Source organism: Mustela nivalis (genome assembly GCF_964662115.1).
Source record: "Mustela nivalis genome assembly, chromosome: 10".
In the NCBI taxonomy this organism is placed as follows: domain Eukaryota; kingdom Metazoa; phylum Chordata; class Mammalia; order Carnivora; family Mustelidae; genus Mustela; species Mustela nivalis.
This window is the reverse complement of record NC_139029.1, coordinates 3,445,240-3,468,108: the sequence shown is the minus strand read 5'-3', so window position 1 is coordinate 3,468,108 and position 22,869 is coordinate 3,445,240. Positions and strand designations below refer to the sequence as shown.

Sequence of the window (22,869 nt, the reverse complement as noted above, 5' to 3'; positions counted from 1 at the left end):
GTGGTTCTAAAAGTCCCAGGTTTTAAATTAAGTAAACGCACACAAAACTGAATTTGTAAACGACTTTTTAGGACTCTGTTGCTTCGGCCCCCAGCAGGGGGAGCTGGAGCTGAGCTTCCGGAGATGGACCTGGTTTTTGCCCCGGGGTGGACGCCAAGAAGAAGCGATCGAGGGCCAGGGCCAGGTCGTGCTGAGGAGTTGAGGGAAAATGTTGACGTGCCCAGGGAACGGCCACTTCTGTGCCATTTAGGCCTTGGCTGGATTTAATGTCAGGTCACTCTGCAAACTGACATTAGTCCGGGCAGGATGAAAGTGGGGTTTTGTTGCCTCGTGTGCAGAGGCTAGAGATCTGGGAGAGGTTGCGGAGTTGTAGTCATTGTCGCCAACTGGAAATCCAGAGGATTTGAGAGCAAGTCTGAAAAGAGACCCTGATGCCTTATGGTGCCCTTCGGAAATCTAAACAATTCTGCAGAAATGTCTGCATCGTCTTAAAATCGCAGTGTGTGAAGCTGTGTTTTTAGGGTTTGTCCACAGCTAGTTTCCCCACCTGAAATTCTTGGGCTCTGCTAGCTGCCTAGCTGGAAATTAAATGTTGGAGCCCTACCTTTGCTCCAATATGACATTTGGTGCTCCTTGGATTGAATTTAACGTGTGTCTTTGCAATTTCATTTGTAGTAAAGGCTCCAGGATTTTCTATTTCTATGCAAATTTCTTGAAGCAGAATTGTTTGCGTGTTTCTCCGCCTTAGGGCAAGGAGAGGTTTCTTCCCAGTGTAACTGAGGCATCAGCTGGTTTCTGGCACTGTCCCTTACCACGATCGTTAACTTTGTTAGCAAGTTTATGACCTGGATTTGCAAATTGTACTTGTTTGTTGCATCGATGTTCACCTGTAGTGATTTTTAGTTTGGTTGTAAAAAGATTAATCCTGGGCTGAAATCCGCATAGAAGGTGTGGGTCCCCCCCCCCAGATTATTTCCAGGTTTTAAAATTTGTAATAAAACGGAAACACTGATTTTTCTATGCCTTTTTGAACTCTTGTAATTGAGTTTTGATCACATTTTATATTAAAGTGGCTAACACATGGCTACTCTTATTGTGGAAGGTTTTTTTTTTTAGGAAAGGATCAGCATGGTAATCTGTTCAGCAACATTGTTTTTCCTACTAATTGCTGTACCAACCGTGATCTTGGTCTTTGTTAAGCCTGAGAGGAAAATGTGTCCTTTATTCCCACTTTCTTTACTTTCGTTGTGCTTCGGTGAGATTCTGGAGTTGGTCGAGACTGAACTGTCCATGTAGAATTTGTTCTGATCCAGAGCCGAGAGAACTGCGCAAACATGACTTTTTCTGACGGAGGCTCTGTGCTGGGAAACTAGGATTACTTCACGTCCATTATCCTGGCTGTGTCCGGGCCACATGTAGACCACGTTCCTTTTTAGCTCTTGCCTCAGGACCTTCCCACCTGCCTGATGGGAAGTGGTCCGGGTGCGGGCGGAGTGGGTGGGCCCCGGAGGGTCTCGGGCCGGGCCGCGCGTTCACAAAGGTGGCGGAATAGGGAGCAGCTACGGGCTCGTTCCTCGCTGGCTCTGGTTACCGACACCATCTCTTAGCTAAAGGTTTAGTATTTGTTGTTTTCCTTTCAAAAGCCTCAGTGACACCCACCTTTCCCTGTGACTTTCGGTGGTGAAAGTGCTTTTTTTTGAGTAGTGTATCCTCCCGACTCTTCCGGAAGGGCCAAGTGCTGGAATGCGTGGATCTCGCCCTCACCACTGGCTCTGGGTTGAGGTGTGAGCAACACTCAGGTCTAAGAAGGATGCAGCATGGTGGGGGAGTTTGAGCATAAAACATTCTTCCTAAGATTTTTTTTTACTTTTTTTAAGATTTTATTTATTTATTTGAGAGAGACAGTGAGAGAGAACATGAGCGAGGAGAAGGTCAGAGAGAGAAGCAGACTCCCCGTGGAGCTGGGAGCCCGATGTGGGACTCGATCCTGAGACTCCGGGATCATGACCTGAGCCGAAGGCAGTCGTCCAACCAACTGAGCCACCCAGGTGTCCCTTACTTTTTTTTCTTTTAAAGATTTTATTTATTTGACAGAAAGCGAGAGAGGGAACACAAACTGGGAGAGTGGGAGAGGGAGAAGCAAGCTTCCCGCTGAGCAGGGATCCTGACAGTGGGGCTCGATCCCAGGACCCTGGGACTATGACCTAAGCTAAAGGCAGAGGCTTAACGACCGACCCACCTAGGTGCCCCATATCGAACATTTTTAAAGACAATAAAAATTACAGAATGTTCTGGACTAAGCAGACTTAAGCCTTTTTCAGAGGACACTTGGTTTCTTGGAAGGTGAGCAGGACCCCAGTGAGGCGATGACCGGTTCTATCCTTGGTCATCACGTTAACCTCAGGGGAGCTTGGAAATCGGCTTTGGCAGCCTTCCACTTCCTTCCTCTTGGTGCCGTGGTCTTTCCCGTGACTTTGCCCTAGACTTTGCCCTAAGCTCATCAAGTGTTAAAAGCAGAGTGAGGTGCAGGCTTTCCCTGTGAGGGGGCGTATGCTTAGGTGGTGTGGGTCATTGAGGAGATGACAGATTCCAGAGTACCAAGGGGACAGACCTCCTCCCTGTGGCAACCTTGGCTGGGGTCAGAAGCTGGGGAGAGCCTGGGTCGGGTCCTGCTGGAGCTGTGGACGAAGCTGTAAGGAGTCTCTATGGGGTAATGAGCCGTGGAGGTTACTTCCCTTTCCGGAAGGGAGGGAGTACGGAAGAGGCCTGGTCTGTGGGATTTGCCATCCCAGCAAGGTGGTGGTGCTGAGGGAAGCTGGGGAGGGCTGCCTTTTAAGTGATGCCCTCATGCTGCTTTTCACAGGGAACAAAAAACTAGGAAATTGTAATCTAGACATTTTCCTCTTTCCTATCTTTGGGAGGATCTGAGAATTCACGTTCTTTTTTTCTAGGCTATTTCTGGCCAAACTAAAACAGTCTTAATGCTGTGCTGACCAGCTGAATTAGAGGCTCCCACACCTAGAACCCAGAAAGAACCCGTAAGATGACTTGAAGCTTACACAGGCACCTTCTCAGGTTCAGGGCCGTGGCCCAGATGTCTGCCTTTTGAGAAGCCCCACAACCCAAGTGATTTGGGTTCAGCTGGGGCGCGGCCCACATCTTGAGACACAGGCTCCACATACAAGGGAGACCTTGGTTCCTAGGGGATGTTTACTGCTCACCTCAGAAGACGCCGGGATCCTGCCTGCAATGCAGTCCCTGGGGCAGAGTGCTGACCTGCGGGGAGCAGTGTGGGGACAGGGCTCCACTTCACAGGGCTGTCAGGTGGTCAAGATGGGGCGCGTTGGAACGGACCTCAGGGCATCTGAGAAATTCTTGGAACCCGGGGACTGAGATGGCTAGGGGCGTGTGTGGAAGATAACCACTTCCTGTAACTCTGCTCTTGGAAAAGCAATTTTTCCTTGGTGCTTTCATAACCAGTATATTTAAAAATATATATTTTGGTTTTGAATCGTCCCTGGAGTGCAGTTCCAAGCTCTGTGATCAGCCAACAGGAGCATCTTGTCTCCTGAAACTGACACCTGAAGGATGGGCTTGTTCTCGGCATCGGAGAACTTACTGAATTTTCACCTTTTTAGGGACGGCTTTTAACACCAGACATTCTGGGCTGATTGTCACTATTGTTAATGGTCTGACCATGATCAGAGCTCTCCCTTAAATATGACTGGGGATTCCTGGTCCCAAATCCAATGTGTTTCTGCCGTTCCAGGCTTCGCTTCGTTTTGCTTTTGGTCAGCGAGCAGGGTGAGCGAGCGGCCGCCGCGGGCAAGGCGGGACGGCCACAGAGGACTGGGACCGCGAGCACCCGTGCGCTCTGCTGTCTAGTTGAGCAGCTGGAACTGGTCTTTCCCGAATGTTGTCTGACTGTCTCAGCCTCGCCTTGGCAGTTGGACCCAAGGTTAAGGGTGTGTGCCGGGGGGGGGGGGGCTTTCTGGTGATGGGAAGTTTTGTAAGTCAATGTTTCTCTCAAGTGGGACAGAGAACCTTTGGAAGTGTCCTGACCTCTTCTGGGATGGGGTGAGGGGTCGGGGGCGGGGCTGCTGAGGGTGGACAGATTGGGTGGTGCTTAGGGGTTTTTCTTGGATGGTTAAGATTCAGAAAGACAGGAGGTCTGGAATGAACAAGGCAGCCTTGCCAGGGACAAGGCAGGCCTGCTAAAGCACAGTGATTTGGTGCCCCCTCGGCTAGATGCTCAGTGATGTGAAATATAGCCTTAGACCAGAGAAGCCCTTTGCTGGCTTAGCCCACTGCCCTGCTGCCTCTTCCTTCGCCCTTGTAGGCCCCCTTCCCTGGGATGCTTCCAACCTCACTCTCTCTGGTGTGGTTTAAAAGTGATCTGGGAGATAAAAGGGATTCCTGGCACCCTGCACTTGGGTCCAGGAGGCTGGACAGACCTGCCTGTGCCCAGGAATGAATGAAGACCAGCTTCTGTTTGGGGCTTGCTGGCAATTTATTTGGATGGGAACGGGGAGGAAGGTTTTGCTTCACATCTTTCCAACTGCCCTAGACCATCCATGGCCTTCTGGTCACAGCTTGGGTTCATCATGGCTTGAATCATTGCCATCTCCTGAGAGGCCTTGCTTGGGGGAGCCCTCAGCAGGCAGTCACAACTCACCTGGTTCCCCCAAAACCCCCGGGGAGAGCCCTCATGCTGCTGTCAATGTGCTAGGGGGATCTTGGTAATGCCTGCCCGGATGGGCCAGATGTTCTGCCAAGCCCAGAGGGGTTGGTGCTGGAGCGGAGAGCCTAGACCCTTTCTTGCTTCCTCGGTCAGGCAGACCCTGTGGGTCCCAGGCAGTCGCATGGGTCTCCAGTGGGTTCCCTCAGATGTGTCTGGCCCCAGGCAGAGAGGTGAGGGTGCCCTCCCTTTGGGGCTTTACTGGCTCTTCTTGGGTTGGAGAGCTGACCGTCCTAAGGGCCACTGAAACTTTGATGCTCTCAAGAGTAGCCGTAAGACCTCCCGCAGCCCAGACTGGCCGCCCTCGTTTACAATTCCAGCCTCGCTCCCGAGGGCTCCGGCCTCCATCTTCGCCTTTAACAACCGCGGGCTGGTGGCCGAGGCGCCTTACCGCTCTGCGACAGGTGTCGCTTCTGAGCGGGAGCTTTGGGCACAGAGAACGCAGATCCGCATCACCCCGGGGGCTCTGGCTGTGTTTCAACAGGACCCCGCCTGGAGGGGCGTTTGGCTGAGGGCACGTGGGCGGTGGGAGCGCGGTGCCCTGGGGTGGGGGAGGAACCAGCCTGCGCGCTTTCTTCTGGAGGAATCAGACCGGGTCTCTGGAGCGACCCTGTCCCAAGTGCAGACCACACATTTCCTTCTGATCTTCCTCCCGAAGGGCCGCGCCGGCGGCGGGATTCTCCGTGCACCAGCTTGTCGGCGCACGTGAGCGGAGTGCGGAGCTCGCTGCTCGCGGCCCGCGGGACCCCGCCCCTGCGCGCGCGGGGACCCCGGGGCAGGCGCTTTACCCGCCAGCGGCGCGGGGTCCTGCCTAGGGTGCGCGGGGGCGCGCTGCCCGCCTCCCCCCGGGCCGGGCTCGCTCGAGTCCCCGCTGCCCGCTCGGCCGTCGGGTGCCCCGGCGCGCGGGCGCCTCGACGGCTCCCCCTGCCGGGGCGCCGGGTGCGCCCCCCTGCGCCCGGGGCTCAGGACTAGTCCCCCCAACTTGTTCTCGGCTGTTAACTAGTCGCGCTGCCGGAACGATGGGATGGGGTTGCCACAGCAACAGACTGGACGTCACAATCCGGGCATGTGTGCCGCCCCCCCGCCGTGCCGCCGTGCCGCCGGCGCTGCCGCCGCCACCCTCGGCCGGCTGCGGGACTCGGGCTGCGGGGCGCGGTGGGCGGAGCGGCCCGGGCTTTGCGGGGAGCGGGGCGAAGGCGGCCGAGAGGAGGGGGTCGAGACGGGGGGGTGGAGGTTTGGGGGGGTGGGGGGGCAGGCGGCCGCCATCTTCTCGCCGAGGCCGCCTCGCCCGCCGCGCGCGCCCGTCCGGCCGCGCACGGGTTAAGGCTGGCACCGCGCCCGGCGGGAGGGGGGGCGCCCACCTCCCCTCCCCCCCGCGCCGGGCATGCGGGGCCCGCTGGGCACCGAGGAGGAGCTGCCGCGGCTGTTCGCGGACGAGATGGAGAACGAGGACGAGATGTCAGGTGAGCGGGGCGCCGGCTGCGCCCGGGGCCGGGCGGCGGGGGGCTCGGGGCCCGGCGGCGCGCAGGAGGGGCGCCCGGACCGCGGGGCTGCGCTCCCGCCCTGCTGGCGCCGCGCGGCCAAGGGCGCGGGGCCGGGCGAGCAGCGGGGCGCGGCGCGCGGGCGGCCAAGGGCGGGGTGCGGTCGGGGCCCCCGGGCCGCAGGCGCCGGCTGAGGAGTGCGGGGGGCTGCGCCGGGCGCCCCGGGCGGGGAGGGGGCGCGGCGCCGCCGCCGGCTCAGCCCCGCGTGCCCTTGAAGGGGGCGGGAATCGCGTTCAGCTCCCGGCGCCGCGCACCCCGCGCTGTGGACCCGCGCCGCGCGCCCCTGGCCTCGCGGGGGCCGGCGGGACCCAGCCCCCGCCCGTCTCGGCCCCCGGGGCGCGCTGGGTGGGGCTCGGAGCGGCTCGAGGACCGGCCGCGCTGGGGGGACCCCGCGAGCGCCCTGGCTGGGGCGGTTTCCCTCCGGGCCCGCCAGGGCTCCGGGCCGGGGCGCGCGGGCTCGGACTCCCGCTCCCCTTCCCGGCCGCGGGGCGCTGGGACCGCCGCTCCCAAACACTTCGCCGGGGCCGCCGGCGCCTCCAGTCAGAGATCGCCCGGGCAGTGGCGCTCCAGCCCATCCAGCTTCGGCCGCGGGCCTGGCGCCCAGGGCCGCCGCCCCGGCCCTCTCCGTCCTCTCGGAATCCGGCACAAACAGGGCTTGTGCGTCAGGGCAACCTTGCAGGACGACTTTGTAGTTAACTGCTCACCATTTGTTTGGGACGGTTCTCCTCCTGGCACGGCAGGGCAGGGCCGCACCCCGTCCACCCGCCTCCCTCCCTCCCTCCCTTCTGGGGACTCTTCTCGGCTTCCCGGCACCAAGTCTGTCGCCCCTTCTGGGCTCCGGAGAGACTTGTGGGAGGTCCGGGGGCCCTGCCGAGTCCAAGACTGTGCTGTCTGTGGCCGCGGGAGTCCTTGGAGCGAGGCCGGATGGGACATTCTGCAAATTGGCACCCCCATCCCCTGCGTGCCGGTGGGGGTGGGGTGGGGGGAGGACCCGCAGGACCCCTGGGGCTGCTCTGAGCCTTCCTGGAGTCGGGATTCTCAGCAGGTGGCCCCGCCAACTGGGGGGTCCTCCTCCCCATTCCCCACTCCCCACTAGTTTGCTTGCTTTACCGCTGTGGCTAGGCCCCCTCCAGAGCCTGGCGGCCCTCCCCCCTTCAGACAGTCTGGCCAAGTTTGCCAAGAGCCTGCTCCGGTTAGGGGAGTGGGGGTGAGGTGGTCTCTTATGGGAGGGGTTGCTTGGACAATAGTTGACTGTTAGAACCCTGAGTGCAAGGAATTAGGCCCATTTCCTGGGAGGGAACACAGAGGCCCAGGAGAGGCAGTGAAACCCGCGGCTGTTTTCCACCCAGGAGGCTGGCTCCTCCCTAAGCTGTTCTCTGGCTTCCTCAGTAATTCCCAGTGGTGCCTGGGGCGTGGCCCCTTTGTGGCACTGATGGGGCAGTGGGCAGTGGAACATGCATTAACAGGCTTATTTCTGGGTCTTCACTGAACCCTGATGGGGTCCCCTGTCTGCTTCCCCCACATACTCTGGTTCTTCCTGGCTGTGTTGGGGCTCAGAGCACCAGGAGTGTCGGTGGGCACCTGTATCACTCTATTTGGGCCAGAGGGGTTGGGCCTCTGTCAAAGTCACCTGCTTACCACCTGTTCGCCCTGCTTGTGTCCGTTGCTCTAGGGCAAGGCGGGGAAGAGGGGTGAGGTCCCCAGGGCCTCGGGTAGCAACCCCAAAGCCCTGCAGAGAAGCCATCCTGCCCCAGCCCCTCTGGCCTGGGGACCTTCTGCAAGGTTCCATGTCCTGAGCCTTCCAAGCTCCCAGCTCCCTCTCCTTGTCCCCAGCCCAAGGCTCTGTCCTCTGGCTCTGGTCCACTTCAGAGCATCCTAACTAGACCTCGCTGACCCCCCGCCACTCAGTAGCCAGGGTCACCTTTGTGAGCATGAGTCAGGCCCAGGTTCCGCTGCTTGGACGGCGGATGAACTCCTTTTCGACCTGCATCTACCCCACCCCGCCTTGCTCTTAAACTGCGATCACATTGGCCTCCTTGATGCTTCTGGAACCCCCCAAACTCCAAATCCCATCCCGCCCTTGAGCACGCGCTGTGACCTCTGTCTGACCCACTCTTCTCTCTGCTCGCGGCTGCCTCCTTGCTGTCCTGTAGGTTCCAGCCTACACATCTCCATGGGGCGGCCCTCCTGGAACTCCTGGCCCAAGTGTGCCCGCCCCAGGACCATTTTCCTGCTTTATTTTCTTGGCAGCACTTCCTACACCCTGGCATATCACCGCCAGCTTCTCTGTCTCCGGGCTCCCCCGTCCAGTATGACTCCTTTGATCACCCCCTTTGCCTGGCACCCGGCCCTGTGGGCGCTTGAGAGGTGCTTGTGGTCTCCGTGTCTGAAGGCGGAGAGTCCCTAGCTCACCCCGGCCTCTGGACACGGTGACAGCTTCAGCACAGGCCTCGTGTCTCTCCCCAAGTGCTGGCCAGCTGGCCCCCTAGCCCTCCAGCACAGCTGCTCTGCGGCCCTCGGCTTGAGCCCTTGGCTGTCACCCGCTCGGACCTGGGGCCAGCTGGTTCCAGAATAGCGCGGTGTGTGGTTGGAGGAGCTGGTGTGTTGGGCGCGCTCAGGCTAATTTTCAAATCTGCAGGAGCTGGTCTCATCACATCTTGCTTTCCATCGTGCCTCCTCCCCCCCCCCCCCCCGCAGGGTCCTTCTTTCCCACACAGGGCTCTGTGCGGCCAGCGCTCTGAGGCAGGTGGGCGAGCCTGCTTGGAGGAGGAGGAGGAGGCAGGGGTGGGTGCCTGCCTCCCCGAATTCGGGGCCGGCAGATGCCAAATCCCGCCGGGAGTGCAGGCGTTGGGGACGCTGGTCACAGTGCAGGCTCCCGGCTCAGGCGGATCCTGGCTCTGCCGCTTGAGCCCGGACACGCTTCCCCAGCCCTCTGCCTCAGTGTCCCCGCTTGTGGAATGGGAATATGGCACCCGCTACCTCACAGAGGGTTATTGTGAGGACTGGTGAGACAGGGCACGTGGAACATTTAGGTCACAGTGCCCAGCACATATAACAGGTGTGACTGCTGTCATTAGCACCCACCAAGGGGCGCCGTTGACCTGCCTTCCCCAAGGAGATGCTTCTGAGTCTTGCGCCCTCTTCTCGTAAGCTGGGGGGCGTGGGAGCCTGGGCTGGAGGAGGGCTGGGAGTGTGACCCCCCGTGCTGGGGCTCAGTGCTCCCCGCCTTTTCCTTCGAGTTCCCAGTCTGGCGGGATTTGGCATCCGAGCCAGAGGGCTGGGTTTCCCGGAGCTGGTGAGCCCAGCCTCTCGCCTGGCTGAGCAGTGTGACCACTCTGGCCCCAGAGTCACCTGACTGGCCTGTGTCCCCCCTGCCCGTGACTGGCCCCAGCCACGTGAGCATTTTAGGGTTCCTGCAGCCCAGGGACCAGGAGGGAGTAATAGCCATGATTCCCAAGGTTCACGCCTTCTTAGCTAACCCCACCCCCCATGGGGAAATGCGGACTTTGGGGTCCCAGGGAGCCTGTAGGTGATACTGTTTGCTGGGAAGAGGGAGGCAAAGTGACCAGCATGCATTGCCCCGTGCCTTGGGCTGTGGGATATTCACATCATTCCAGACTGATCTATCATTTCATCAGTTCATTGAGTCACCAGCCGCCGAGGAACCCACTCACCCATGTGTCTGTCCTCTCAGCAAACACCTCTCCATCTGTGGTGGCCGTAGGACAGCCACCAGCCGACCGACCGTACACCCACCCCTCACCAGCCAGCCCTCTTGCCCGCTCTCCGTCCCTTGTCCGTCCATCCGTCCATCCACGTCCCCAACACAGATCTGCCCAGTATCTTCTCCAAACTAGGGACAGAGCACAGTGTGTGGTCTCTGGCGTCCTGGGCGGTTGCAGGTAGAACATTGGAGGCCGCCCTCCCTTCTCTTTGGCTCTGTCCTTGTTTCTCTCTCCGTCTTTTTCTCACTCTGCCCCCATGTCTGTCCCTCCGTCTGTCTCTTTCCAAGTCTGTCTTCCCCGAGTGCTCGCCTCTGCTTCTCTCCTTTCGGCTGTCCCGTCTTTCCCTTTTCTGCCTCTGTCTGTCCCTGACCCTCAGCCGCGTCTCCCCATCGCCTCCCTCCTCGGTGTGCTTTCCTCCAGCCCGCCTGTGCTCTGGGTGTGCCGGGGGCCTGTCCCTGCTGGCCCTGGGTCCCTGTCCTCCTCATTCCCACTCCCTGGTCGCAGTCCCTTAGGGTCAAAGCCTCAGAGTGCTCAGAACCGAGGCTCTCTTTGATGAGACGCCAGTGAGGTGATGTCTGGGTTTTGTTAAATGTCATAAATAAATTACTAACCCTCACTTGGGCGGGAGTGCTCACCCCCCCATTATCTCAGAGGGCCTGTGGGGTAGGGGTGTTCCAAGGACTGATGGGAACCTTCATCTTGGTGGCCCCCTGGGCTAGCCCTCGAGAGGCCTTGGGAACCCCTGGCTCAGTGGAGACCCCCACCCTCTGCCACCCCACCGGGGGCCTGAGCTCTACCTGCCGCCGCCCAGCCCTTACTGAGCGTCTCATGGCTTCTAATTCTCTATCACCCCATGACAGAGGCACTGCTAGGCCCATTTAAGGATGAAGAAGAGGTGGGCTCAACTGGGAAGGTATTGGGGGCAACAGGCCAGGAAGGGGTGGTGGTTTGAGGTCTGCACTCCCTGTCCCTCCCTCCCTCCCGGCCACCAGGCGACCTTGTCCCCTGCTAGGTGGGGGGTTGGAGGTGGAGGACAGAAGAAGCCTTCCCCCAAGGCCCCAGAGAGGATGGCGGGTATTGGGCTGGGTCCCCATTGCTAGCAGATTGGCCTGTCTTTCTGGACCTGGCAGTGGAGCTCTTCCCTGCACTGGGCCTTCAGGCGCCCTCAGATCAGAGGACCGAACTTCTCCCTCCACATCGCGTGCTGTCCTTCTTCTCTGATCACTTGCGTCTGCAAAGCTCCCCGAGGGGCTGCGTTCTTTCCCATTGGAGGGGGCAGGAGCTGGGCAGAGTGTGGAGTGGACTAGCACTCATCCCCTGTGGGGCCCCGTGGGACTTTCCAGACCAACGGCCAACCTGAGTCACTTTGGGGTCCTAGGCTGAGGCCCAGGCTCGGCACACGGGCTGCGCTGTTCAAGCGCCCGCTGGGTAAATGCAGGGAGGCCTGAGTTCTGGGGGGAGGTCGGGTGCCCGCAGAGGGGCAGAGGGGAGGACCACCTGTCCGGGCTCCCCCCAGGCTCTGCCACCTGCTGGCTCTGAAGCTCCGCGGGTAAAATCAGGAGGCTTCCGAGCCTGTCTGCTCTTCCGCAAACAGGGGTGATGGTCCCACCTCTCAGGGCTCCTGAGTGGAGTCGGTGAATTAATACAAATTACCCCCTGGTACCTGCCCCTCCCAGCGCCTCACAGGTGACCCTGTGGGTCCTGGCACTGTGCCAGCGTGCTGCCACGGGAGGGACCCACCCAGCTCATGGGGGCTGCAGCTCTCAGTGGCTCTATGAGGCCAGCCTGGGGGTCCCCCAGGGCGGAGCCGGGGGGAGGGCTGTGGGTGAGCTCAGGAAGAAGCAGCTGAGGTATCTCTCTCTTGCTGCTCTGTCTCCACCCCTCTGTCCCCCTGCCCGTCTCTGTCTCCAAAGCAGCTTCCCCTGCCCCCTCCCCGGGCCTGCTCCCGACCTGGAAGCTCAGGAGGTAGCAGAGATAACAAGGCTAATGGGTCCTAATTATAGCCCAGGTTGGATCGATGGAGCCTCGGGGCCTGCAGGGGCAGGGCTGGTGCGGGAGGGCACTGCCGGCTGGGGGTGGGGGGGTGGCAGGGGGTCCTGGGGTTGCTCTTTCCTGAGAACCTCACCCCAGGGCCAGTGGGATCCCACCTTACCCCTGACTGTGTGCCCTGAGGAGGGGACAAGGGGCTGGGGGCTTGGGGAGCTGCTCTGAGGCCCCGGCCTGGGTTACTTGGGTGTGACTCCCCAGGTCTGGTTTTAGAAAGCGCAGAGGCTGTGGCAGCAGAGGCAGGAGGGGGAGCTGAGGGTGAAGATGGCAGGGGTGGGGGTGCGACCCTGAGGGGTTGGGAGGGAGGGTCACAGAGCTCGGCCCTGGGGGTCCTCCAGGCTGCCAGAATCAGTGTGGACAGAGATGGGGAGTGGGCGGAGTGTGGGGTCCCTCTCCTAGTGTGTCGGCTCTGGAACCTTCCCGGAGGAGGGATTTAATCCAGCAGATGGCCCTGGACCGGGAGGGCTTCTGGGAGTGGAGGAGGGGCTCTGTCCGTGGCTGAGGGCCTGGGGCTTCATCCTCTGAGGCTTGTTTGTGGGCATGGCTTAGGCCTAGAGTGTGGGCACCCCCCCCGCCCCCTCCTCCACCTCCCCCCCCCCACGCACAAATAACCTCCTACAGCCACCTGCTCATCCCCTTGTGAGCTGTGCTGGCGGGTTGGCCCGTCAGTGACCAGGTGCCCAGCTGGCCTTCCCAGTGTGGGGGGCTGCCCCGCTGGGGGAGCAGGGGACTCGGGGAGGTGGCAGGAGGGATAGGGCCCCCCCGATTGCATCAGCCTGCCTCTTATATAACCAGGGCTGGGCATTGCCAGGGTGCAGGGGTGGCTCTCTCAGGCAGTCTCCCTGTGCCTCTGGGGGAGGTGGAGGCAGGGGTGGGGGTGGGCAGGGGTGGATGCACAGCTCTGGCCCAACCTGGGACCCCGCCACTCCAGGATGACTCTGGGGGACCCCGTACGGGTTTTCAACTAGTCTGAAAAATCCCTGCCCATCCTGTGCCAGGGCTTAGAGGGGCAGGATGGGACTGGGTCAGCTCAGCCTGCATCTTCTCAAGACCTGGCCCACATTAAACTCAGCTTTGGGCCGGCCGCCCCGCCACGCCCCGCACCAGCCAGGACAGCTGAGCTCGCCGCCTCGGTAGGGGCTCCCAGTCCTGCCACAGTCTCTCTCCACACCTATGTTTGTCCAGCAGGATGGGGAGGGAACTGGGACCCCACGGACTCCTGGGGGGCTTGTACAACAGCCCCCACCCCTGGAGGGAGGCCTCGGGGCAGAGGGCTGGCCAGATGGTGGTGCGCCGGGTAGGGAGTGGTACAGGTGGCAACCAGCCCCGGAGAGCCTTGGGGCGGGAGGGAGGACTGCCCCTTGGCCCGCTGTCACCAGCTGTCACCAGCGCCCTCTAGCTGCCCCCAGAGTGTGGCGATGGGAGCCACCGGACCCTGGGGACTCTAGGGGACAGGGACCCCAGGAGGGGCGTGAGGGGGACCTGTGTGGAAGACAGGAGGCCTGATGTTGGTGTGTCCGGGTGTGCACATGCGTGTCTGAGCGCCTGCGTGTGCCTGTCGGCACTGTGCTGTTGTCCGGCTGACGCGGTCATCAACTGCTGTGAGTTGTGGCGGGTTTCCTAGGCCGGTTGGGGCTAGCTCTCTTTCCTTGAACTTGACTCAGCAGGGACCCGCTGCCCCTTTCCCGGTGAAAGTCTCCTGGGTCACGGGGTGGCAGAGATTCCCTGTTGTGTGTCCCCCCCAACCCCCTTGGGGGTGGAACCCTGGCTGGCTCTTCTCTTTGTACGTCCCCTTTTGTGAACTCGGGAGGTCTGGTGGCTTCCTTCTGGATAGATCTCTACTCTGGGGAGTTTGTTTCTTGCTGCTGCTTGTCTCCACGATAACCTCCTCACTCTCCCCTTCTTCCTACTAACACTGTCCCCTGCGACCCCGGGAACACAGGGCTCACTGCTCTTTCTTGCCTCTGATCTCCTGGGTGGGAGCGAGGCCCCAGGGGCACACGTCAAGCCCTCTCCTTGCTGGCGGGGAGGGTGGTGGTGGCTTGAAGCTTGAAGCCAGCTGCTTCTTCCAACATAATCCCGCTGCGCGCTCACACTGGTCCTGTTCCCCTCTTGGCCTTTCAAATTCATGAAGGAGGGAGGGAGCTCAGGACCCGTGGCCGCTTTTGGAAACCCACATGTGGCGGATGTGGCTTCTCTCCGTGGAATTTCACATCTTCCTGGGTGCCCAGGCGGAAAGGGTTTGGCGTGTTGCGTGTGAGACTGGGGTGTGCTGTGCCGTGTGGGCGTGTGTGTGGGTTCGGGCGGGAGAGGCGATGGGGGTCTTTGATCCCCAGTGAGGGGGGAGCCTGGCCCCCTCCTCGTTGGTCTCCCTCCAACCCCGTGTGGCTCCAGGTGGTCCTGGGTGATGTGACCCGTGCGTCCCCCTCCGCCGGCATTCACGGGCCATCTCCTGGCCACACTGCGGGCCTCTGGAGGGCAGAAATAGGCCCCGACCCCTCCTTGGGGCCAGCCAGAGGTGGCTTGGTGATTCCGGGGTGACTCCCCGCTGGGGAGCCAGGGGAGGGGAAGAGAGGCCCCAAGAAGTGGGGACCAGGGACACAGCCCGCCTGAGCTGGGACTCCGCTCACTGGGTCTGGGCTGGTGGCTCTGAGGGCTTGTGGGGAGGCCAGGGCATGAGGGAAGGGGTGGGGGCGTAGGAGGCAGGGGGAGGCCCGTGGGGCTGGCTGTCCCACTGGGGGCCTCCCTGATGGGTGCGGCAGAGTCATCCCCGCCCCCACTTACGCCTCCTCCAGAGGAAGAAGATGGTGGCCTTGGAGGCTTTGACGACTACTTCCCTGAGGAGCCCGTAGGCCTTCCCAAGAAGAAGAAATCCAAGAAGCTCAAGGAGAACCGGTCCAAAGGGAAACGGAAGAAGAAAGAGGTGCGTGGGGGGCCCTGCTGGGGTCAGGCCAGCGGTGGGGGGGGGTGGTCAGGCCCTAAGGGGTCTCAGCTGCTCTGCCCAAGGGGTGTCCTGAGAGCCTGGATCGCTTGCGCACGAGACGGGCGCATACACACCCAGGAGGGCAAGATCGGAAAAGTCCTGTCCTCCTGAGCGGGACATTCCAGGGTCCTTTGTCTTTGTGCGGCAGAGCATAGGCGGCTCGGGCCAGGCGGGACCCTGTGAGGCTGGCACAGACCTCCTCCGGAGGCTTTGGCATGTTGTTTTCCCTCCCACCAGACCCGAGGCTCTGTGGACCTTGTGGGCGGACATGGAGTCTGGGACCTGGGGGCCCCGTACTGTGCCCTGTGCGAGGGCAGGAGCTCCCTGCACAGCCCGCCTCCCAGCTCCTCCTCAGCATTTCCTCTCGGCAGCAGCTTTCACGGGCACTGGTCCTCGACTGGACGCCAGGCCCGTTCAGGCCGTATCGGCCCAGTTCCCAGATGCAGATGGAGGACCACCAAGGGTGCCCCAGACTGGGCTGAATTTTCCCCTTTCTTCCCGGGTACACAGAGCAGCAGGAACATCCCCTCCCCGCCCTGCCCTGGCTAGGCAGGAGGCTAGAGGTGGGCAGTGTCTGTACAGTGGTGAGGCCGGGGCTGCAAGGGCCAGTGGTGTCCAGAGCCTGAGGGGGCTGGAGCTGGCCTCCCCCTACCCAGGGCTGGGCTCACTCCGGTCTCACCCCTCCCTTCTTCCCCAGGACCTACCTGACGATGCGTGTGTTTGGGGCCCTCTCTGTGTCTCGCTCTGCTGTTTTGGCCAGGGGCTTGGCCTCAGCCTCTTGGTCCCTCGCGCTCTCCCCTCTGCCTCTCCGCCTCTCCGTTTCTCCCCCCCCAGCCCCATTTCCAGCCCCACCCACTCCCCTCCCCTCCCTTGCTCAAGCTCTCTCCTTCCTTCTGCTTCTCAGCAGGGGTGGACGGCCAGGCCGGTGACCGGATGCTGCTGCCTGGCAGGCCCCCAAGGTGACCTTTAGGTCATTGCTGCCCCTCCCCTGTACTCCCGAGAGCCTGGCTCGGCCAGCTGTCCTAGCCTAGAGGGTCTGGAGCAGGCTGTGGCTGGAGAGAAGCGTCTTGACCCCCTGCCCCCCCGCCCATCCGCCCGCCTGCCTGGGTCCACAGGATATGGGGTGCGGGATTTCACCCTGTGCTCCCCATCATCTCCAGCCAGGTGGCCCCAAGACAAGGTGGGGTGGGTGGAGGGAGAAGAGGGGTCCCACAGGGTTTTTTTGGGAGGGTGGGAGGAGTGGGGGTGGGGGGTGGGGGGCTGGGGACCGGCAGCGAGTCGCGAGTCGTGGATCGTGATTTACATAAAACAACCGGGCTGCGGCCAGAACCTGAGCATATGTAGATGAAGCTCCTTGTCAGGCCGGCGCAGGAGGGAGAAATGATCTCAACCTGTACTGCAGCGGTTACCATAGCAACCGATTATTCAGTGCTAAATTATAACTGTTTATAACACTCGTGAATGGGAAGGCTCATATTTCATTCTTTCTTTTTCCCTCTCAATCTTGAAGGACCCCAAATTGAGAATGACCAACTCTCTGAATCCTCCCTTTGGAGTGTAAATGCCTCCTTTATCGGGAGATGCTGGGAGATGCGTGTGCGCTGGGTGCAGAGGGAAGGGAGAGGGAGATGGAGGCGTGGATAAAAGGCATCCGCAGAGCTGGGGAGGAGGAAGGGCGGGTGGGGCGGTCCACTTGGGGTCCCCGGGGCCTGCATTGGTGGCATGCGGTGGCCTCAGTGGGCCATGGTCAGGGCAGGGTGCCCTCCTGCTTACCCCCAGCTCCGCACAGGCAGCCGGGCGTGGTGTTTGAGGAAGCAGATGGATTCTGCTGGGGCCTTGGGGTCCCCGAAGACTCTTCTACCACAAGGTGTCTCCCCTGCAGTCACGCCTGGGGTGGCCATAGCCCAAAGGACAGTATCAAGGTCAAAGCCCCAACGGGTTCACAGCCTGTGCTGTGGCTTAGGGCTGAGGTTGGCTCCAGGCTTTACCAAGACGGTGTCTGTGTCTCCTCCCCTGAACATGGCTTGGCCCCAAACCCCTTCTGTAAGTTCCAAGATACTGAGCCGCCTGGTCTACCCCTGGTTCTCTGTCATTCTTTCCTTCTCGCCACTAGCCATGCTACATCCCTCCAGGTCCTGCTCCTGGGCCACTCCTCTTCACGTTGTTTGTAGAACTACTTGCTGCTCTTCCGCTCGCCCCTTGCTCTGCAAGGAAAGATTTTGGGGGGGAGAATAAAGGAGGCCCGGGTCTTGTAGGGTCCAAACAGCTGGACGCAGAGGTTTGCTGTGGGTATAGGCTTACGATGCCGGTGGGAAACCAGTTTCCGAAGACCTGTCCTGCACGCCTACCCCACCCTGAGCAATCAGGAGGGCTTGGATGAAGTCGGGGTGCAGGGGGTGGTGGTCCTGGGCAGGATGAACTTCATTTGGTGGAGGGGGAAGAAGGCACTGCTGGAGAGGGTCAAGGTGGTGAGTTGGGAGACGTGGGGAATCAGAGCTTTCTTTGTGACAAGGCGTTCCCTGGTGCAGGCCGCCAGTGGAGGGAGGAGTCTCCCCGTCCCTAAAATGAGGGGCTGCAACCACTACCATCACCCATGGGGCCATTGGGGCACCAGTGAGTGGTGGATGTGCTCTTCGATAGCTCTCACTCATTCCTTGGGGAGGATCTTGGTGCCCCTGCTCTGCCACTTAGCCCTGGAATGGATGCTGGGCCAGCCCTCTGGCAGGCTCAGCTTGGGGCCTTTCTCCAGGCCTGGCATCCAGGCCACACACAGAGACAGTGAAATCTGCTGGAGGTGCCCTCCCCTCCCTCCCTGCAGCTCTCTCTGGGCCCTGCGGGTAGAGCTGCGCCCGCTGCTCCTCACCTCTCCTAGGAGGTGAGAATGGCAATGCCTACTTCCCGTCGGAAGCCCAGGTGGGTCCTCCCTCCGCTGTTGTCACAACGGCCTCTTCGGCCAGCCTCGGGCTGCCCAGCTGCACCATCATGTCACCCAGCCGGGGACGGGCTCTGCAGTTGGCTTAGCCAGGTCCTGACTTGCAGACTCCGGAAGGGTGAGGCTGGGGTTGTCCTGAAGTCTGTCATCTGGCCTGTGTCTTTGTCTTCCAAGCAGAGTTTGGGTCATGGGTGCTTGGGTCTCTCCCCTTTCAAAATGTGTGCAGCCCCCTCTCACCCCAACTCCTTTGTGCTTCTGGCCACCCTTGGTCGAATCCGCATTTCGCGGATGAGGACGCTGAGGTCAGACTTGCAAGGGATAGAGGTCCTAGGCCATTCTGTGTCCTGCAGACTCCCTGGGGAACCCCAGGACCCACAGCGGGACCACTCGAGTCTCAGCCGAGTGGCAATCAGACATGGGTGGTCCTGCCTCATTTCCGGTCTGGTGTGTGGGGTGCACCCCGGGGCAGCTTGAGGGCCGGGCCCCATGCCCCTCCCTGCAGCAGCCCCACAGCCTCTGTCCGAGGTGCTGAAATCCATGACGGCCTCCTGCCATCCTTACCTTGGCTGGGCTGAGGCATGGGGTAAAGCCTGCCTCTCAGGTGTCTTCAAGGGTGGTTTCTTGAAACTGGCCGGACACTACACTCTCGGGAAAACAGATGTCCCTGTCTGACCCCTGCCTCCCCAGAGGACTGTGGCAGAGCTGGGAGCGGTGTCCCCAGGGCTCTGCATTGGCATCTGCCGTGGGAGCAGGAGCCCTTGCTAGGCTGTCCTGCCCCAGGCAGGTTCCAGCAGCAGCCAGGACCGGCTTCACCCCTGGGGCCCTGCAGAGCAAGTCAGTATTCCGGGAAACACCCAGTTCCGGAAGGGCGCAGAGGCCCTGCTGTCTGCCAACGGCCAGCCAGCACACTGACTCAGCGGCTTAATGAGCATAAAAGGTTTGGGAGCTGAAAGCCCGGTGGGAGACAGTCGGGAAGTGCAGGGAGCCTGTGGGGGAGTCCTTTCCCAGCTGTATCTTGGGAAGAGCCTCCCTTCTGGGGAAAGACTCTCACCTCTTAACTGAGTGCCCGGAAAGGGCAGAGATCCCGTGGGACCCTCCCCAGAGCCTCCAGACAGACCCACTGCCTTTGCTTCCTCCTCCCTTTCTCCCACCTGTTTGTCTTCCCCCTCTCCCATCCTGCCCCTTCCCCACCTCATCTGCAGCCTTCTCCGCCCCCCCCCCAGTGCTGTTTCCCAAGGTCATTTGCCACCTTTCGAGTTTTCCGTTATTTCCGTATTTCTCTTTGCTCACCTTGAAAAGAGTCAACAGCCAACTCGAAAACGCCAAGCCCTGTGCTGGTAATTAGAGCCTCAGTGCCCAGCCTCTCCTGCAGACCCAGGCCAGGAGGGGGCTGGGAAGGGCTTTGCAGTTCACTTGCATCTGGAGAGGCGGAGAGTAAACAGGCAGCCTCCTTGAAGGGGCAGTGCCTTTCTGGTGGGGGTGCTCTGGCTGTGAACGCCCTTATCTCCATATAAATGGGCCATTTGGTGCCTGTGCAGAAGGGAAACGAAATCAAGGAAGCCAAGCTTAAGAGCTGCCTAAATTACCTTGTCTCCTCCAGAGCCAAGGCGGCGGGGAGGGGAGCTGGAGAAGGTGGGCTGGGCCGCAGCAGCTTCTGGAGGGCCCACAGACGGATGAAGCTGGGACGCGGGGTCTACAGTAATTACGGGTTTTGCTCAACAGGGGGGTGCACGCGCCTGCAGGGAGGTCGGGTGCTGGCTCACACCCCCTGCAACTTCACCCACCTGCTCCCCTGCGGTTCCCCCCCTCCCCCCTCCCCCTGGGCACTTTGGGGTTTTTGGCTCTGGACATCACGTCCTGCACAAATTCCTGGGGCCTCGTGCTCTCCTGTCACACTGGTTAAAATCCTCGAGTCTATAGAAACCTGATTCAGGGCGCCTGGGTGGCTCAGTGGGTTGAGCCATTGCCTTCGGCTCAGGTCATGATCTCAGGGTCCTGGGATCGAGTCCCGCATCGGGCTCTCTGCTTGGCGGGGAGCCTGCTTCCCTCTCTCTCTCTCTGCCTGCCTCTCTGCCTACTTGTGATCTCTCTCTGTCAAATAAATAAATAAAATCTTTAAAAAAAAAAAAAAAAAGAAAGAAACCTGATTCAGACTGAAGCAGAGCCTGAGCCTCACCCTTTGCGGGGGGGGGGGGGTCCAGGTCGGCTGCCCTGAACTGGGGGCCCAGGCACCGGGGGCAGGACCCTGGCCCAGTGCTGGCTTGGGGCAGCCCCTCAGGCTGGGCTTGTGCCGGGCTGTGAGCAGCCTGCTGCTGAATGATCTGCAAAGTGTGGGCGGCTGACGGGGCGGGGGCGGGCGTGGAGGGCAGTCCTGCCGCCCAGGACTCTAGGTTTTCTTCTGACCCCTGCTGCCCTCACCAAGCTCCTTACTCTTCCAGGGAAGCAACGATGAGCTCTCCGAAAACGAGGAGGATCTGGAAGAGAAGTCAGAGAGTGAGGGCAGCGACTACTCCCCTAATAAAAAGAAGAAGAAAAAGCTCAAGGACAAGAAGGAGAAAAAAGCCAAGCGAAAAAGGAAGGATGATGAGGAGGATGATAATGACGACGGGTGTCTGAAGGTAACCCCCGGGTCCCCGCCGGAGGGGCCTGTGCTCGAGCGGGATGTCCGGCTGGGATGGGCCGCCCCCTGCGTTCTGGCCTGGGAGCCCCCGCAAGCAAAGGGGCAGAGCATCCTTCCATCCCCGGGTGTGTGTGTGTGTGTGTGTCTGTGGGGGGGGTGTGCTGCCGGGCAGGTGGGCCTGTGGGCATGAGTGTGGACACAAGTGTGTGAGGAACACTGAGCCCAAGTTCTGGAGATATATTTGCAATAACGACAGGTGACATTTTGGAGTTGGGGGCAGGGAGACTTGGAGCGGCCTCTTGCTGACGTATTTTCTGTCCCTCTGTCTGCTGGGGTGCACAGCTCTGTCTGAGGACAGTGGAGTTCTCACGCACGTTGTGGGTCAGGAGCCTCTCCCTTGGAGCGCTCTGGGGAAACAAGCCATCGGATGAGCCCCGGCCCATGAGAGGTGGCCGGGCGGCCCTGCTTCCTGCGGAAGGGGACTTTGTTACTCTGTGTGTGTTCTGAATTTCTGGCCGCATGGGCATCTGAGAGGGTGTCCCATGAGTGCAGGTCCGGGCATGGAGGGGCCTGTGGCTCTCCCCGGGGGGCAAAGCGGCTTCTCCATGGACATGTGGCCTAATGCGAAGCAGGTCTGGGCCCCGCAGGTCTCGGAGCGGTGGCAGGGCTTCTCGGTGGGGGGACGGGCCCTGGGCCCAGCTCTCGGGCAGCCGCAGGTGTCAGCAAGTCCGCACAGCCCCAAGCTCAAGTTGGGCTAGTCGTGGATTCGAAGATAAGGGCCCATATATACCAGTCCCACTGGTGAGGCAGAGATGGTGGCTGTGGGCCACTGACGTCAGGAAGCACTGTGGCATCCCGGTCCCCGAAGGATTTCATTAGCCAGCAGGTGTGTTGCAAACCGTCTGGGACTGATGGCAGCTGAGGGCTGACAGCTTGTGGGATGAACTTGTGGGCCCGAGGTTCTCCTGCAGCACTGTCACTGGCTCAGGCTCCTGCTGCTCTGCTTCCTGCTGGGAGCGAGGCCCAGAGGCTTCCAGGAATGGCTGCATGTGTGGGGCCAGCGGACCATGGGAGGGCATCCCTCAGGGGAGCCCCTCTGAATGGGCACAGAGAACGGGGAGTGCCAGGCAGGCCTTGTTCCCAGCTCCCGGGACCACAGGAGGCTGGGTGCCCTCCCGGGGGTCTTCTGCTGCGGGGGCAGATAGCCCAGCTCTGAGGGGCTTAGGCAGGGATGGGGTTTGCTAGATCGGTGGCCCGGGAGTTGAGAGGGTGGGGGGCTTCCAGCTTGGGGTGTTACCCAGGGATTGTGTCTTCACATCCTTCACCCTGCCCCCAGGGGGTCAGCTCTGGCCTCAGGCCCAGCACCCTGCTGGCTGAGCGTGGGTGTCACTGCAGCTCTGGGCTTCCTGGCTACCCGTGGCCCTCTCCAGCAGCTGGGAAAGCGGCCTGAGTCCTCGTTCATTGTCCACATGGGAGACCCAGTGGCACCTGGCCCTGGGGACTGATAGCCAGTGGAGGGGCGATGGTGACCTGGGCCAGTGAACGCTCCTGGGTGTGGCTGGTGCCGACTGGCTGAGTGGGTCCACGGGTGGGGCTGGGACAGGGCTGCGTGGAGCCAGTGTGACAGGGGGCAGGAGTGGCCCTTTCCAAGCACTTGTGCTAACTTTTTTCTTTTTTTAAACTTTTTTTTTTAATTTTTAATTTTTTAAAAAATATTTTATTTGTTTATTTGATAGGCAGAGATCACAAGCAGGCAGAGGGGCAGGCAGAGGGAGAGGAGGAAGCAGGCTCCCTGCTGAGCAGAGAGCCCGATGTGGGGCTCGATCCCAAGACCCTGAGATCATGACCTGAACCGAAGGCAGAGGCTTAACCCTCTGAGCCACCCAGGCGCCCCGACTTTTTTTTTTTTTAAAGATTTTATCTATTTGACAGAGATCACAAGTAGGCAGAGAGGCAGGCAGAGAGAGTGGGGGAAGTAGGCTTCCTGCTGAGCAGAAAGCCCGATGCAGGGCTCAATCCCAGGACCCTGAGATCATGACCTGAGCCGAAAGCAGAGGCTTAACTCACTGAGCCACCCAGGCGCCCCAGCACTTGTGCTAACTTGTTCCCACCTGGGAGGCAGGTGCTGCTATCCCATTCTACAGACAGAGAAGCTGGCATAGTCAGGTGCCTGTGTGGGGGCAGAGCCAGGATTAGAACCAGGGGCTGTGTGGCTCTAGAACCCGGACTCGTGGCCAGCACGCCCATCCCCACTGGACCCCAGCCGGCCCGGCCGTCTGCAGAG

The 22,869-nt window shown here is 60.8% G+C and overlaps 1 protein-coding gene and 1 long non-coding RNA gene across 3 annotated transcripts in view; one reads left to right on the top strand and one right to left on the bottom strand.

Annotated features, from left to right (window-relative positions):
- The first annotated feature begins 6,021 nt into the window (after positions 1 to 6,021).
- The window catches only part of CHD5 (chromodomain helicase DNA binding protein 5), a 59,020-nt gene continuing 42,172 nt past the window's right edge, over positions 6,022 to 22,869 (top strand). The window contains exons 1-3 of one of the 2 annotated variants that reach the window (XM_082686730.1): positions 6,022 to 6,201; positions 14,846 to 14,973; positions 20,404 to 20,583. In XM_082686730.1, the coding sequence (XP_082542856.1) occupies positions 6,123 to 6,201; positions 14,846 to 14,973; positions 20,404 to 20,583 (387 nt within the window). In that variant the 5' untranslated portion in view covers positions 6,022 to 6,122. Of the gene's footprint in view, positions 6,202 to 9,357; positions 9,426 to 14,845; positions 14,974 to 20,403; positions 20,584 to 22,869 lie in introns of those variants that run through there. The other variant, XM_082686731.1, reaches the window with a different exon arrangement.
- Positions 16,439 to 18,802, bottom strand: LOC309841469. Its single transcript, XR_014299146.1, has 2 exons — positions 18,527 to 18,802; positions 16,439 to 17,237 (listed from the first exon to the last, which is right to left on the bottom strand). It is a non-coding gene; the product is annotated as an uncharacterized lncRNA (long non-coding RNA).